The sequence below is a fragment of the Cryptomeria japonica genome, chromosome 2 (genome assembly GCF_030272615.1).
Source record: "Cryptomeria japonica chromosome 2, Sugi_1.0, whole genome shotgun sequence".
Taxonomy (NCBI): domain Eukaryota; kingdom Viridiplantae; phylum Streptophyta; class Pinopsida; order Cupressales; family Cupressaceae; genus Cryptomeria; species Cryptomeria japonica.
The window spans coordinates 641,608,333-641,624,170 of NC_081406.1; the positions used below are offsets into that span (position 1 = coordinate 641,608,333).

Here is a 15,838-nt window from a genome sequence, read left to right on the forward strand (position 1 = left end):
ATGGGAGGGTGATCAAAATCAGATATGTAATTGGGTATATGGAGTTTTTTAATATTTTTGTTTTTTGGGCCACAAACGAAGGTTTTCTTGTGGGTTCTTTCCTGCCGGTATGCCCTTTGAACCCGTTTGTATCAAAATTCAATATTAATAAAATATAGTTTAGTGGCTTGCCCACTTTTATCAAAAAAAATAAAATTGTAATATAATTAGAATTTAATTATTTCTTTAAATAATCAATAATTTATTACTAAAATTATTTAACTTATAGAAATTATTAAATACTTCCTATGAAATATTTAGTACTTTATTTAAATAAACTATTAAATATTCATTACAATTAATAAGACATTTTTAATAATTTATAGATACATAATAATTAAAATATATTATTCTATTTCTCTTACATATAACATGTACCAATGCTACTGGAGTCTACATATCTTTAATAAATTATATTGAGATATATCATTATCCAAACATCTATTTAGTTTTTCTACTGTTCTAGTTAAATAATATACTCAAATTAAATAAACTCTTTTATAATGATATCTCCTGAGACATCATATATAGTCATTGTGTCTTTAGAATGATTGTGCACGAGGAATTAAAACATAAGAAGAAGATAAGCATGACACATGAAAATAAGTGGATGAATAAATGAGGCATTAAATTGCAAGTGCCTTAGGGTTCTTCTCATAGTGTGTTGGTTAAGTGGGAGTATTATTGTTGTGACCTCCAAGGTTCAAACCTTTACTAGGCCATTGTGATCGCAAGCTTGTACTTTTGCTGATCCAATGTGCTTGTAGGTTTGAGCCTTAGCATTGTTATATGGGGATGAGATCTCCTCTTTGTGACATCACTGGTTCATCGTTTTGGGCCAAAAGTGTTTCAAGTGGAGTCTTAGGGCGTGTCATGCTAGTGTCACCGGTCATGTTAAAAAGTTTACCTAACACTTTTTTTTTTTTTTTTTAAATTGTAAGTGTACTTGAGGATCTAAAAGTATGTGATCAAATTTTTAGGATTGCTATGTGGACAAAGCAAATTGGTTAGAAGAAAGTTATTATGTCATATACTTTAATTCAATATGTAAGCATGACTAAAAAACATATTTGGGGGCTACAATGAAGAAGAAAAAGAAGATAGTTAATTATATAGTTGATGACAAAATCTCATCATCTTAGGTGAGACCAATAGATGTACTATCCCTGAGGATGATTGGCAAATGAGAATGTATCTCTTTAGCAACAAAAAGATGGTGGAGACATAAAGTTATTTTAGTATGAAATGCACTACATACAAAAATATCTATATCTAACAGTAAAACAAAAAACATTATAATTTAGACAATTTAAGTGTCTTATTCAAGTAAGCAAGATTTAAAAATTAAAAACATAGATTTCCACAATCTTTAATATTGATCGATGAGATCAAATTTTTTGAGCCAATGCTGAAAATCATGAAAACTAATGATTCAAATCTCATGGTTTTCGTCTCTCATAACTTTATCATCCTAATAATTGATTATTGAATATGATCCAAAACATTGATTCAACAACCAGAACTAAACAAAACTAATTTTTTTTAAAGACAAAAAAAAACTTGAAAATGGTTCTTTAAGCATGTTTGGTTTGCTGAACATCATTCAAATCAATATTTCCATCCTTTTCTGCTGCCATCTACAGCGGTTCAAGTTTCGAAACGTGTAAGGTGCAGATTCCTTGCAGAGAGGTTACAGAGCACAGTCCAAATTTTCTTCTTGATTGCAATTTTGCGGTCGGCCAGTATAATTCACATAAACAGTCATGTCCATTAGAAATGACCGAAGCTTTGTAGTAAGTGGCTACTGGTACCTGGAACCCAATAGCTTTGGTGTACAGTCTGAGAAGAGAAGAAAACTGGGATTTAATGGGGAGCAAGTGGAGAATCGGACATGACAAGCCACGGGTGTTTTAAGTATATGTGAGCATGAAATCAGATTCCCATGGGGTTCAGAAAGTTTTTGCATGGATTAAGGTTGTCGTGTTGTCTGATTGTTCTGTGTGCTACCTACTGCTTTTCTATCACAGTCACTGTCATGCCAGGAGAAATTTTCAGAGTGATTCTCCATCAGTGTCGGTCCAGTCATGGCTGCCATGGTCACCAATGGAAAGCTTGGTCTCTGCTTTTCCAGCACCGTCATTGCAGGGATCTCCATTCATGCCCGTCATACTTGGGACATTGTGCCTCTCATAACCGGGACGTCCAGTATATGAGTCTCCATCAATTTATTCGAAGGATCTACTTCCTGCAGCAAGATCTTTTGTTATTAATAGTTATAGAGGAGAGGGATTAGTAGGTGTCGTTTAATTTCGTCAATTTCGTCAACATATAGTCTGTACATGGAATATCGTAAGGCTTTTCTTTTGGAGAAATATACTTAACTATCTACAAGGTTTGAAGGTATGACTTATCATGTAACTCATTCTTACATTTTTTGGGGAAATGTAAACTTAACTATCTATAACTAAGGTTTGAAGGTACGACTCACCATATAACTCATCAAAATAACACGTCTAATGTGAAGTGTCCTAAAAATGACTTATACAAGTTTCACCAAAACTTAATCTAAAAATCCCTAACAGTTTAATAAAATATAATTATTTATTATTAGTAGAATATTATATTTCTATGCAAAATATGACAATTTATAACAACTTACATCAACCAAAATTTTGCTTCTTTCAATTAAACAAGATTTAAGGTAATTTTATATTTAATACTGAAAAATAAACATTAGAGATAGTTTATATTTAATACTAGTCGTTATTCATTATTTCCCATTGCCAAAACATTGAAATTATTGCCCAAGACTTGTATAAAATGACACCACCCTTAGATCATTTGGATCATGAACTAACCAATCATATGTCCATCATTAAGATAATTCAACACAATTTATATGTCATTAAGTGATCAACATCATTCATTACTGAGTCATTTACATCAACAAATTCAACCTTCACATTGATAAATAAAACCCTAGCTCTTTCACTAGGTCACCCTAACATCCATTGTGTTACGTTTGGCCACAAATCCTCAAGATTAAGCAAATTAACACTTGGTGCTTAGTGTCTTCTAACTTTATCAACATCATTAAATTGATGAACAAGGCTTTATTAAAGAAAAAGGAAGGAAATAATTTGCCTACTTGCTACTATAGCAAGTTTCAACAATGTTTCTCAACACCACCAAGTTTTTCATTGCAAGTTACAGGCTTAGGTAAAAGTCATTTGCAAGTATTAAGCATATAAAGGAAAAGGTCAAATTTGTAGAAAATGTTCAAAACCACAAATGTAGAGACCAAATATGTAGCTACAGAATTGATTCTAGTTCCTACACAATAATAGTTTTCGTAGAGCATATATGTCTTAGTCTATTTATTTAGGATCTAGTTTTAGGAATTGGGTGACATTTTCCATCATATTCTTTTCAATCTTGTCTTTGACACTAAGGATACACATTTAATATTCTTTTATCTATGTCATATTTCAAATTTAACCATGAACAAATTCATATCCCAACTTTGTATCTAAGGTAAATTCTCTTATTATGATGATGCAAGCATTTATTTACCCTAGATATTTATGTATCTACGCAACTTTATTTCCTTACATTGAATGGTGAACATGACATTTGAAGTCCTCTTGGATTTGAGCCCTAAGGATTTGACCTTCTTTGTATTTCTAATATTTTTTATTGTGTATATCATTTGAAATCTAATTATCATTAATTAGGGTTAGGATCCACCTTCACTTGCAGCACTTATTGATTTTATTAATTAGGTCTTGAGATTTTGTTACTTTCCACCTTTGTGATCCTTGGACAGTTATCTTTGCTTGTGCACTTTCATCGATAAAATTTAACATGGATGTGTTTCCCACTTTTTAACTAAGCTCACTCAATGTGCTGTCATGTTTTATGATGGTACATCATCTATGGAGGTCTATCATAGTGACTAAGTCCTTACTTCAACTCTATATTCATTTCATAAATATAGGGGTTTTGGTTCATTGCAGGTGGGCTATGGTTTTGTTGTGTAAAGGGTTTCAAGGTCCCTTTAAAGTCTTTTTTTTCTCAATCAAGAATAAATTATCAAGTTGTAAAACAATAATGTTAATCTCATTAACACCTCTATGACACCATGAATAAACTTTTGTGTAGGTGCCTTAAGCGGAGGTAAGTTATCTATCATTTTGAAAAAATATGAATATTATGCAAGTGGAAATTTTCATTAGAATAGATTTAATAAATTATTGACTTAATTAGATAAACTAGCACTTGCATCGGCAATAGTTAAGCCTATTGTAATTTATACAAAATGTTTTTAAAATATATAAAAACGATTAATTTAAGAAATTGAATACATTCACTAATGATTGTTGAGATGTCTTTTTTTGTCGTTGATGTTGATCTTATGAAGATGACCTTGCAATCCATTGGAATAGATTTGTACAAAATAAAATTTCAAGACTTAAATTTATGTATTGTATATAGTCAAAGTTTTGTAATAGGAATTGATTAAAGTAAATATAGTTCAGATGAGAATTAAAGTCTAGTGGACATTGGTTGTTGGTTTTTATTTCTTCATAGTTGTTGTTGACTACTCATAGATGAGTTTGTCGCGTATTGAAGTTTCTACGCAATGCAAATTTGGAAAAGTGGAATTCATGTGCATCTTGGTTGCAAGTTTTGTTCATGTTTATGAATTGTATTGTATTGTTATGGAAATCATGGGTTACAATATTTTGATCCCATTTGTTGTTGTTATCAAATTCACGTCCGCCAAGTTTTTCAAGTTCATATAGGTTGACATTCTTTATAAGTCCCATTTGTGAAAATGAATCCCATTCATTCATTTCTATTGTGTTCCTTATGTTCATTGTCATTATCACTATCTTCTTCCTCTTCGAAGTAAGCTTCCACTTTGGCACTACGATTGATGCGTCTTCATCATATTTGTTTGTGTTCATTTGATTCCAATTTACAATTATTTTATCTTTAGTAAGCCCTATTTCGATTTGTATGTCACCAAAATGCTTGTATAAGAGTAGCTCGCTCCAACAAAATGTTTCAAAATGTTTTGAGTCTTCCTTTGGAATGTTGTAGAACGCTAGAAAAACATTGACAATGGCAATACAATTTTAAGATGTTCTCTCCACTTTTGATGCATAATTGACAATGTATTTCTGAACAAGTGTTCATGAGATGTCAAATTGGAAATCTATATTGGCTCTCCATATCGAAATCATTTCAGGTTTGTGTATGTTTAACCAATCATCACTTCTTGCAAATTCATATTACTTCTCACCAGTATTGGCACATGATAAGGAAGAGATAATTTGTTCCTTCCCTAGAGCTTTGTAATTGCACTCTAGTTTTTTCCCCTTCTTGTGCAAGCATGTTCCCTCTTTGCATTTTGTATGCCTTTGGACATAATTGATTGTATTAGTAGTCATGTGAGTGATTTATATCAAATATATTTGTCACATTTAGTAAGTGTCGTTTCCATATGATGCGTCATGAGGGTTCCAAGCACTAACGTAGTGTCAAAGAATTTTCTTACTTTTTTGACTTCTACGTTGTTTTTCCAATCAAGTTTGTCCATGTCTGGTGAATTTTGAAGCCAAAGGAATCCATGCAAATGTGGAGTACCTCGATGTTGTTATTCATATCTATACAAATAATCTTTTGCATCGAGGAGTTTACCAATGACTTCCTCATAGAAGATTGTGAATCACTAATGTAGGTATAAGGATGTGGTATGAGGGTCATCAATTATGTTATCTAAGCAATGCTTATTTGTTTGCATTGTCAGTGTCATGTCATTTGAGAGTAGTTGTTGTAGATCCGGCCACATTGTCTTTGTTGCACTCAATGTGAAGAATAGAGTGGGTGAGCCTATTTGGTTGATCATGTTTGTTAGTTCAGCACAACGCTTGTTTTAGTGTGGTCTTGTACCTCTCATGGAAGATCCAAGATTCCAAAAAGCATAAGTTTCTCAACTATGTCAAGAAGATTTTTTAGGTGTGCACAAAGGTTTTCAATTGTGGTTGGTATATTTTCTTCTACATTTTTTTAACATGAGAACTATTGCAAGCACTTGGCTATGATGGTGCATCATAAGATTCAAGATAAAATATCAAACCTTCGGATGCCTTCCAAATATTTGGTCATGAAATCTCATCAAGTGCAATACATACTCATACATTTTCACTTCCCTAGTTCGTTGTTGCATTTGTAGTGCATTTCCATTTGGAAAGAGTGTGGGAAATGCCATATTGAACAAGCCCTCAATATTATATTCATTTATTTGAGATGAACTTATTTTAGGCTAGTCAATAATGTTATTTGTGTCATCTTCAAGTTCTAGTGTTTGCTTAATAATTTCTAGTTCACTGCATCTGTTTGGTAGTTTAGCCATAAATTTGGTCTTCATTAGAGTTTATTTTATAATTTAGTGTCACTATTTCTTTGTTACTTTCAATGGTGTGAAGCATGGTCAAAACGTTTGTTCTTGTTTCATGGATTTCTACTAAGTAGTCAATACTTATGGTAACATCATTATAGTATGGGTCATATTTGATTTTGTATTGCATTGCTTGTTTAACGACACTTTTACTTACATAATAGTCGTAATATTGTCCTTGTGTATGCAGTCTTCTTACTATGAGGACATCCACGATTTTTATTCTACGTGAAAGTACTTTTGCAATGTTCTTTAAGTCTTGTGGGAAGCAAATTGTGTGACCATTGTATTTGTATTAGCCTCCAAGAGTGTGGGTTACTTCTAATATTAAGTTTAGTTTTGCAATGAGATTTTCTTCCACTTGAATGAGTTTTTTCAAAGCAATAGGTTGTTCACCTAGGTACACATTGTTGAGTGATGAGAATCAATGATTTCATGGACTTGACCATAAACTACTTAAACCTAAAACCTATTTGATCTTTTGCTCACTTTTTTTTCCTTAGATGTTTATTTATTAATTATGATTTCAACCACGTTACCAAATAACTTCACCAACAAAAAAAAGTCATCATATGATGCTATAAGTAAAAGGACTACTAACCACACCACTTTTAGAAGTGTTTATATAAACATTGTTTAAAACATAAGATGTCTAATGATGTAGAAGTGTGATCTGAAACATTTGATGCAAAAATATACACAATTGAATCCAGAAATTGCAACCAGAAAGATCATAGATTGTAGAAAACCTGATAGACTTAAACATAGATATCGTCTCTTTAATTCAAGAGGTACCTCATGCCTTACAGCTGTGAGTTACTAAAGCATTGCCCAATGACAGGCTACCGTCAAACTGAAAACTCGAAAACGATGATGCATTATCCCATCCCTGTGAACAAATTGAAAAAATGAGGCACTCTTATTTTCCAAGGCCCATAATGATTGATACGGACCAGAGACAGAGTTGCCACGTAACCGAATGAAATCAATGACATGTTTGTCGACCAAAAAAATGGTTTCGGGTCCTCTTTACAAGTAGAAATAAGAGAGAGGGAAGTGGGCTTCATAGCTTGACGCCTATCACAGAGGAAGAGAGGAAGAAGAGAAGAGAAGAGAAGATGAAGAGCAGCGGACATCCCAAGCTCAAACGAAGAACGCCCAGCCCACCACCTTCTTCTCGGCGGGAGAGAGAGAGGGGAGAACACTCCGAGAGGCGACACGCTGAGGAGGATGCCAACGCTTTCCCTACAACTTTGCTCGTTAGAAACCTCTCTCATGAAACAAGGTTCAATACTTTCTAATTTTTTCTTATCTCGTCTCATTTCTGGTTGTAGACGTGATTTTTCTAATTCTATAACCAGTTTAGCAGATGTTTTACGGGCTATGCCAAAAATGTTTAGATTTGTTGGAAGAAACAAACAAGGAACACATTCATCTATAACATGTTTTTCCGTTGAGTGATCATTGACCTTTCATTGTTTGGATTAGTAAAACAAGGTAGATAGGCTGTCTATTAAGATAATGATGTCCTGGTGTGTTCTAAAGGTTGGATAGCAGTTTCCGTCTGCTATGTTAGGTGTAGATTACCATTCTAAAGGAAATTTGGGTGCAGTCTGATCCATGTTATGAGTGAACCCATAACCCTTACAAAGCAACTTTTACTTTTTATTTTGTATGGAACAGTTAAGATCACATTCAGCGGTCTCTATTATCAGGAAGAAAAATGTACTACCAACTTTGGGGGAATAGACTATGTGTGACCAAAACTTTTTGATAAGATCACACTCAGCGGTCTATTATCAGGAAGAAAAATGTGCTACCAACTTTTGGGGGGATAGACTATGTATGACCAAAAATTTTTGATAAGATTTAGATGCGGTTCATATCTCCAATACTATTTCTTGACAACTTACTCCCAACTGAAACTATTGGCAAACATGAGCCCATGAAAACATTAGCCTTGCATCTTATAAGAAGGGACAAATAAACTAACAAATTATCAATAAATACCTCATCAAACAGTTTATGATTTGCATATTTTATCCAGATTTCAAATTTTGGTGTGCCACGTTCCAAATATAGATAGATAGAGGGATAGAGATATAGATAGAGTTTTAACGTTCAAAAGACTAAAAATATCGTATTCGGCAGTTAACCTTATTATTTTGGTTTTCTGCATTTAAATCCTTTTCCTGTTCAATAAGATGATAAGCGTTACCGTCTTGTTATATGTCTCCTTGCTGACTCTAATCTCCTTTGTAAGATTCTCGGTAAAATTAAGTGTGGTTCTTGTCTCCAATACTATTTTCCTTCAGTCATATTTTAGTATTTGAAGGTGTCATTTCTTCAATATCCTCTTTTTCATTTTTGTTTTTCAGAGTTCTTTGTTGGGTTTTACTATCATCGATTATTAAGTGTTCAAATCTAGAATCTTTTATTTGTATGTCGGGTGTTTTTCTAACAGAAACATTTTGATAAGTAAGTTGTAGTTCAAGTGTAGTTTATTTCTCTAACATTGTAGTAAACTATTATAGAGTGGTTTTATGTGTATATTACAATTTTTGTTTCAGAACGATAAATACTTACTTTAGTAGTTGTCATTTCCTCAATTTCATTTTTTTTTCCATAATTTTTATTTGGTGTTTTTTATTGGGTTTTAGTATCTTAGATTAATAAGTTTTTAAGTCTAGGGTCCTTTTGATAAGCTCCTTCTTGTAATTCAAGCGTACTTTATTTGCCAAAATTATAGTAAAATATTATAGAGTGGCTTCATGTGTATTATTACAATTTTTATTTTAGAACAACAAATAGGTTATTTTGAAATATTAAGTCTAAAAAATTATAACAATTATAATTTAGGATACAAAATTGCAATGATCTAGTTAAAGTTAAATATGTAGTAACTTTTATTTTGAAGATTCTAAGATGTGATATTATCATGAATATGTTGTAGAGAGCAAATAATTTATCATAAAATGTTCAAATGCTCTCTTAGAAAGATAATATGAAATACATATATCCAATAAAATCAATAAATATTCACAATGAACTGAGAATGAAAAAAAAAAGCAATAAAATATCCCTCTAAACTAATAACACTAAACCCTTATAGTTACAAATAGAGATATAAAAACTTAAGAGCTTGCTTATAAGCTTTCCTGCACAAGACTAAAATCCTAGTTCTACAATCTTCTTCTTCACATAAAGAGGAAGAACTTTTTAACCCAAAAAAACGAGTTCATGACCACAACTTATTCCTAGATTTCTCCTACAAAACTTTCTAAATTCTCATACATCAATAAATCTTGGCAATAGAATGCCATGTCAATAACAGCTCACCTAAGTAGCTTTCAGTTTTGAGGGTTACTGTTGCCAAAGTTGTTCTTGACGGTCAGAATGGCCTTTCCACTGTCATGAGCAGCCATTTAATTCTAACGAAATTCCCTACTCCACTTTGCGTGCCATGTAAACTATTATACTTCAGTTCCAAGTACAGTTGTCAACAGAAAGCTACAAACACTTCTGAAATGGAATCCATGTTAATTGCAAACTCGTTTGGATTTTTTAAGGTACACAATCGTGTGACAATACAAAAGTAGATCAGTCCCTACACAGAATAAATGGCCTCTTCAATTTTGTGCCTTCCCAGATAACTTACAGAGAATAATAAGGCACATTATTGATGTTTGCAGACTGAAGTTTGTACATTCCAAGAAAGTGAACCTTTAGTGACAATATTTTATTCCTCCTTCCTTTCAATATATAGCCTCCAGCGCTACCCCTAGTTAATGGAATTTGCTTTAGTTTTGGTAGGTTATTTTTGGTTTGTTCTTATTTGAAATATATTAATAAATGTGAATAGGTCTTTAGTTTGCTGGTGAAGTTGAATGGTTTTTAATGAGTCTGTTAGAGATCATCAAGTCTTGCTGAATGTAAGGCTCCCACAACATAAGGGATGGGGCCGGTATGGTGTCATGGATGAATATGGTGGAATGGAGATCCCTTAGTCTTTGGCTCTTAGTCGAAGAGGATTCAGCCAAATCGAATAAAGAGAATGATATCACTTTGGTTAATCAAGGATTTGGAGCATTCATCTCATCAAAGTCGTCTGAAACATGATCTAAATTTCATCTCACATATTATACTTTTAGAAGTTTGAATTTTAATGAATGACATAATCAAGAAACATATCATCACCCTCACCAATTGTTCTTCATTGTTTAAACTATAAACCTTTAATAAATATATTTATTTTACTAAAAGATTAAAAATAAAAGATATATTTTAAAATTAAAATTTTTCAATTTAATTTTAATTGATTTATTTTAATTTTAGTTAAAACTGAATTGAAACAATTTTATAAAAAATATACCAAAATGACTTCCAAATCACTTCCCCTTTTTTAACTCTCTTACAACATCTCAAAAAATAAAATAGAAACAATATATTTACTTATAATTTGAACTCAAAATACACTGCTTTAAAGTTAAAATAAATCATTCATTGATTAGCTTATTTCAAATTTGATAGTGCAATCTTAGAGCTGTAGTAGGATATGAGTCTGTCAAACTAAGAATTGCGATGATTTTGTCTATTTCATTGATTAATTGATTTTACGTTTGATAGGTATATGGATCAAAGTACAATTGTAATTGTGTTTGTGGTGAGAATATTGGAAATTAGATTTCGATATAAAAGTTTTTCAAATTAAAAAATTTCAACTCAAAAGGTCAATAAAATGGACTATTATAAAAATAACGATAAGAACTCAAGATTAATCAAGTTGTTTTGTTGAGAAAAGATTACAAAACTAAGTCAATGTTTGAGTTATATGACTCTTAAAAGTATTAATGAAGTATCATAGACTACACTCAAATACTTATGAACTACCTCATTATTTTATTTACTAGAGAGTTATTTATATTTAACTTTATAATAATTCAAAAATTATTTTATTCTTAGCCTTTTAGTGGAAAAGCACTTTGTATGCATATAAGAATTATTACTTATCCAAAAACACTTAAAATTGCATGCTAATTTTAATTATTTTTGTTGTTATTTATGTTTTTTATGATAGAAGATCAGTTTTTGAAAACACTCAAACCCTTGTACAATGAAACAACCAACATGGAAACAAAATGAGTACCATACAAATGGGACAAACCAAACAACCTGTTAAAATAAATCAAGACACAATTGCAACTCAACTACAAAGCACAACCAAAGAAAGAAACAATAGAGAACCTAGAGAACCCAAGCATCCAAACTAGACTATTTTATACCTAACCCTATTCAATCTCACCCCATTGACTCTAGTATGAGATTACGAGACATATTTGGGAAGACCTTTCTTTTGTCTTTATATAGTTGTTATAAAAATATTATCATCCTCGAAAGTCTCGTAATTAGGAGAAGTGGGGAAGATTCTTCCATACAGTGTCATCTATGTGCATAGTAGAAGCAAAAGGACTTAAAGCTAGAGTACCCAAACATTGAATAACCACCTTATGAGTAGGCTAAAACAAATCTCAATTCACTGGCACAATAAGGTAGGTCATCAAAGCAATAGATTGTTAGGAGTCACCAATACTAGTTAATGGAGCAACAAGAGTGATACTTGCCGAAGTTGCACCATTTGAACATCAGATTCAACATCTTAAGAGGAAGGACACAACATCCTAATAGGAATCATCAATCAAAGAGTTAAATGCATGAATAGTTATGTGATCTTCTCATGCATTCTTCCATGATATCATTGTGCTCGTGTCAGGATAGTAGATAATCAGATGTCAGATTGTCAATGATAAAGCACCATCCACATCTAAAGAGGAGACCGTCATAGTCAAGTAATTGAGTCTAAGGCCTATCCCTCATAATAAAAACAACTTCCCCATGAAGAGACTTGAAGATATAGACATCCACAAAAATACAAGAAAGCATTTGAAGTAACCCATGTAGAAAGTAGTAGAGTCCACCTTTAGTAAAAGACCAATAAAGTTGCCAATGGCCTCATAGTAGGAATCTTTCAAAAAATAGAGAGAAAAATTTGGAATGCGAACCCAAAGAGGTGTAACACTGAGACGTTTAAAAAGGACATTGAAGGAAGTAGTCCAAGGATTAACGAACAGACAATGCTCTTTCCACGTCCTATCATCCAAAATCAAATTCTTATCTATATTGAAGAGTCAAGAGATGCAATGAAGAAACCCTTAGTGCAAGATATGAGCTCAATCATTCCCTAAACAAGAGGCCTCCATGGATCTAATATACACTTATGTAAATTAGGAATAAAAGGCAAAATATATTAAACCTACAAGCCAAGCTGCTATATATGTAAAAACATTTATTCTTAAGCGGATCCTTCCCACAAACGACCATATAGAAAGATTATGCAAGGGGGCGAGACCATAATTTTTCTCACAAAAGGTAGGCATGAGACCCATTACTAACATTATTCAGATAGTACCATCAACCTAACCCTAAAGCAATAGACTTATAACCTACATTGACACAACAATTAGGACAAGCATTAAAGGCTTTTTTGACATTGGGAACACCAAAGATCACCATAGAGACATTAGGGAGAGGAAGTGATAAAGGAAAAGTAGCAACAACTAAAATCTTACCATCAACAACAAGGCATGCAAAGGAGGCACATTTGTATGATTAGCAGGAGAGTCCAGAGCGACTTCAGAATGAACAAGAAAAAATAAAGTTGTAACACAAGAAACCATTTTCGTTCCACTAGAACTAAAAGAGCCAATTGGGTTGTAAAAATTTGGCATGCATTGCACAAGAGGTCCAATATGAGTTCTTAGGGAGCATGATAGTATCTAGAATCAATAGCTAGGAAAACAATAAGGAGAAAGAGCAAAGTGGAAGGTAGGTTTCAGACAAAAACACTCTACCATTGATCATTGCATCACCCTTAGACACTTGATTGAAAAAATATCATCGACTTTAAAAAATCCTTTAAAATAGTGCCTAGAGACAAACTGTGGCAGAGAATCGAGGAATTGGGTATCCCAAAGAAGAATAGAATAGCAATGTAAAAACTATATGAGAAAGTTAGAGCTAAAAGTAGAACAAATGATAGAATGATTGAATGTTTTGGTAGCGCATTGGTGTTAAATAGTGATTCCATCCATCCCCAATTTCCTTTAGCCTATACATTGAAAAACTAGAAGCTTGTTTAAGCGACACAAAAGGGGAGGGTATCCAATTGGATATGTATGCAATGAAGCTACTATTATATGTTCAAGATTTTATCCAAGTTTTAAAAACAACTAATGGCCTAAGGGAACATTTGAACACCTTGGAACACTTTTTCCAAGACATTGGGATGTGTGTGCACTATACCAAGACCAAAGTGATGATTTTTTATTAAATAGAAAAGCAAAATACCAATTTTGTTTTCGAAGCCAACTTACTAGAAATGGTGAAAGGATACAAGTATCTTCAAATTGATTTTCACAAGAAGCTTAGTTGGGAGTCGTGTAGAGAAAAAAGAATATAAGGATGATGGAAAGCTTCTTACCTCAAAACAATTGTACAAAAGCTAAAATTTGGGATTGGAAAACCAAAAAAAACTCATTTTGGTTTGTTGGTCACGACAATTATCATTGATGGATGCAAATTTTGGGGAACTAACATGTCAAATTGCAGTTGGAGATAATTAGAAAGACTCCAAAAGCACCTAATCACAAGTAGCATCAAATTGAAATTGTAATTCTTTATGAGATTATTTTGGTTGAGGCAAGGACTCTCTCAAAGGTATAGGGATTATTTTGGCTCTAGGTTACTTAAAGAAGGTTGACAAAATGGATAACCATCATTGGCCCAAAATAGTTATGGAGGAGTTAGGTTAGAGGAAGAAAACTTGCATGAACTAGGACAACAAATGGTTGAGAAAATGGAACATTAATATTATGAATGCCATAACACCAACGAGGAAATATTAAAATATGTGACAAAAGACTTCAATGTTGTCATGTGGACAAAGTAGATTGGGCAAAAAAAAGCATTACTATGTCAAGGAGTTTAACCCATATCAGTAACATAAAAAATAATTAGGGGAAGTTATTAAAGGAAAAGAAAGGTTTCTAACAAAACACTTGATAATGGGATCACATCATCTTATGTGAGAGATCAATAGATAGAGTCCAAGGAAGTTTGGGAAGAGCGAACTTGCATATTCGATGGTGAGGAGGCGATGGAGATGGGATAAGACTTTCTCATGGAGTGCACAACATATGAGAAATGAAAACAACTTGCCAATTGCTAACATGCATGAGATATTTAGGAAGCTAGGATAAAGATAAATGGAAGCTTCTTAATCAAGATCCATAGTAGGAGATCAAATATCAAAATGTGTTTATAGAGAACCTAAAGCTGCAATTCTCAATCCCTTAGACCACTTGGTATCATGGACATCATTATAGGCATTCATTCATTCATAGGGATAAGGAGGGCAACTCAAAAATCCTTAGAATTATGCCTACAAAGACAATTGCATTACACACACACACACACATAATTACTATTATATTTATTAAGTGTAGAATCATTTACTATTTTATTTACTAAAGTTATTTTATTAAAATTATTCTATTCATTATAGTTATTAAATAGTTTACGTGAGCATTATATTTTATTTGCTTTATGTTATTATTTTTATGTCAATTATTTAATCATGTTTGTTAACAAATTCATATATTACACTTCATCCACTATTATCACTATAATTACACTTCTCAACATAATAATTATATTTGATTTAAAATCCAATAAAATCAAAAAATATAGCAAAAAATTTATAAGAAATTTAATTATTAGAAAATATTTTAATCAAACCATATATATATATATATAAATAATAATAAACTTAACAATCACATTAGTTACAAATTCAAGACAAAATATGTACATATATGAGAGACTACTCATGTTAATTTGACAAATTTACTACAAATATAATGTGAAAGTAGTAATGTTTTAGAATAAAATAGTGATTAAAGAGACTTGGGAATGATAAGGATAGGCATCAATTTGGAAAAAAATATATAATTTTATTATTAACATAAAATATAATTAAAGAGTTATTCAAAAAATAATAATTAATGAAATATTACATCTTATAGAGTGGGAGTTGTGGCAACATACAAAATCAATATTTATTACTCAAATTTATGATTGGTGACTTATGATATTGTTAAGCACTTTTTTTCTAAACATTTTGTATAAAGTTTTATGTTAATAAAAAATAATATAATAAAATATTAGAAAAAAGATTTAGACTTAAAAGACTTGACGAATTCATGAATTCAAGTCCAA

The 15,838-nt window shown here is 31.9% G+C and overlaps 1 protein-coding gene and 1 long non-coding RNA gene across 4 annotated transcripts in view; one reads left to right on the forward strand and one right to left on the reverse strand.

Annotated features, from left to right (window-relative positions):
- Positions 1–1,562: 1,562 nt before the first annotated feature.
- LOC131055126 (uncharacterized) overlaps positions 1,563–15,838 on the reverse strand; it is a 60,588-nt gene continuing 46,312 nt past the window's right edge. The window contains exon 3 of the long non-coding RNA XR_009108134.2: positions 1,563–2,284. This is a non-coding gene — a long non-coding RNA (uncharacterized LOC131055126). The remainder of the gene's footprint in view (positions 2,285–15,838) is intronic.
- The window catches only part of LOC131055107 (serine/arginine-rich SC35-like splicing factor SCL28), a 74,955-nt gene continuing 66,568 nt past the window's right edge, over positions 7,452–15,838 (forward strand). For all 3 annotated transcript variants that reach the window (XM_059216801.1, XM_057989757.2, XM_057989765.2), the window contains exon 1: positions 7,452–7,790. In XM_059216801.1, coding sequence (XP_059072784.1) covers positions 7,624–7,790 — 167 coding nt within the window. In that variant the 5' untranslated portion in view covers positions 7,452–7,623. The remainder of the gene's footprint in view (positions 7,791–15,838) is intronic.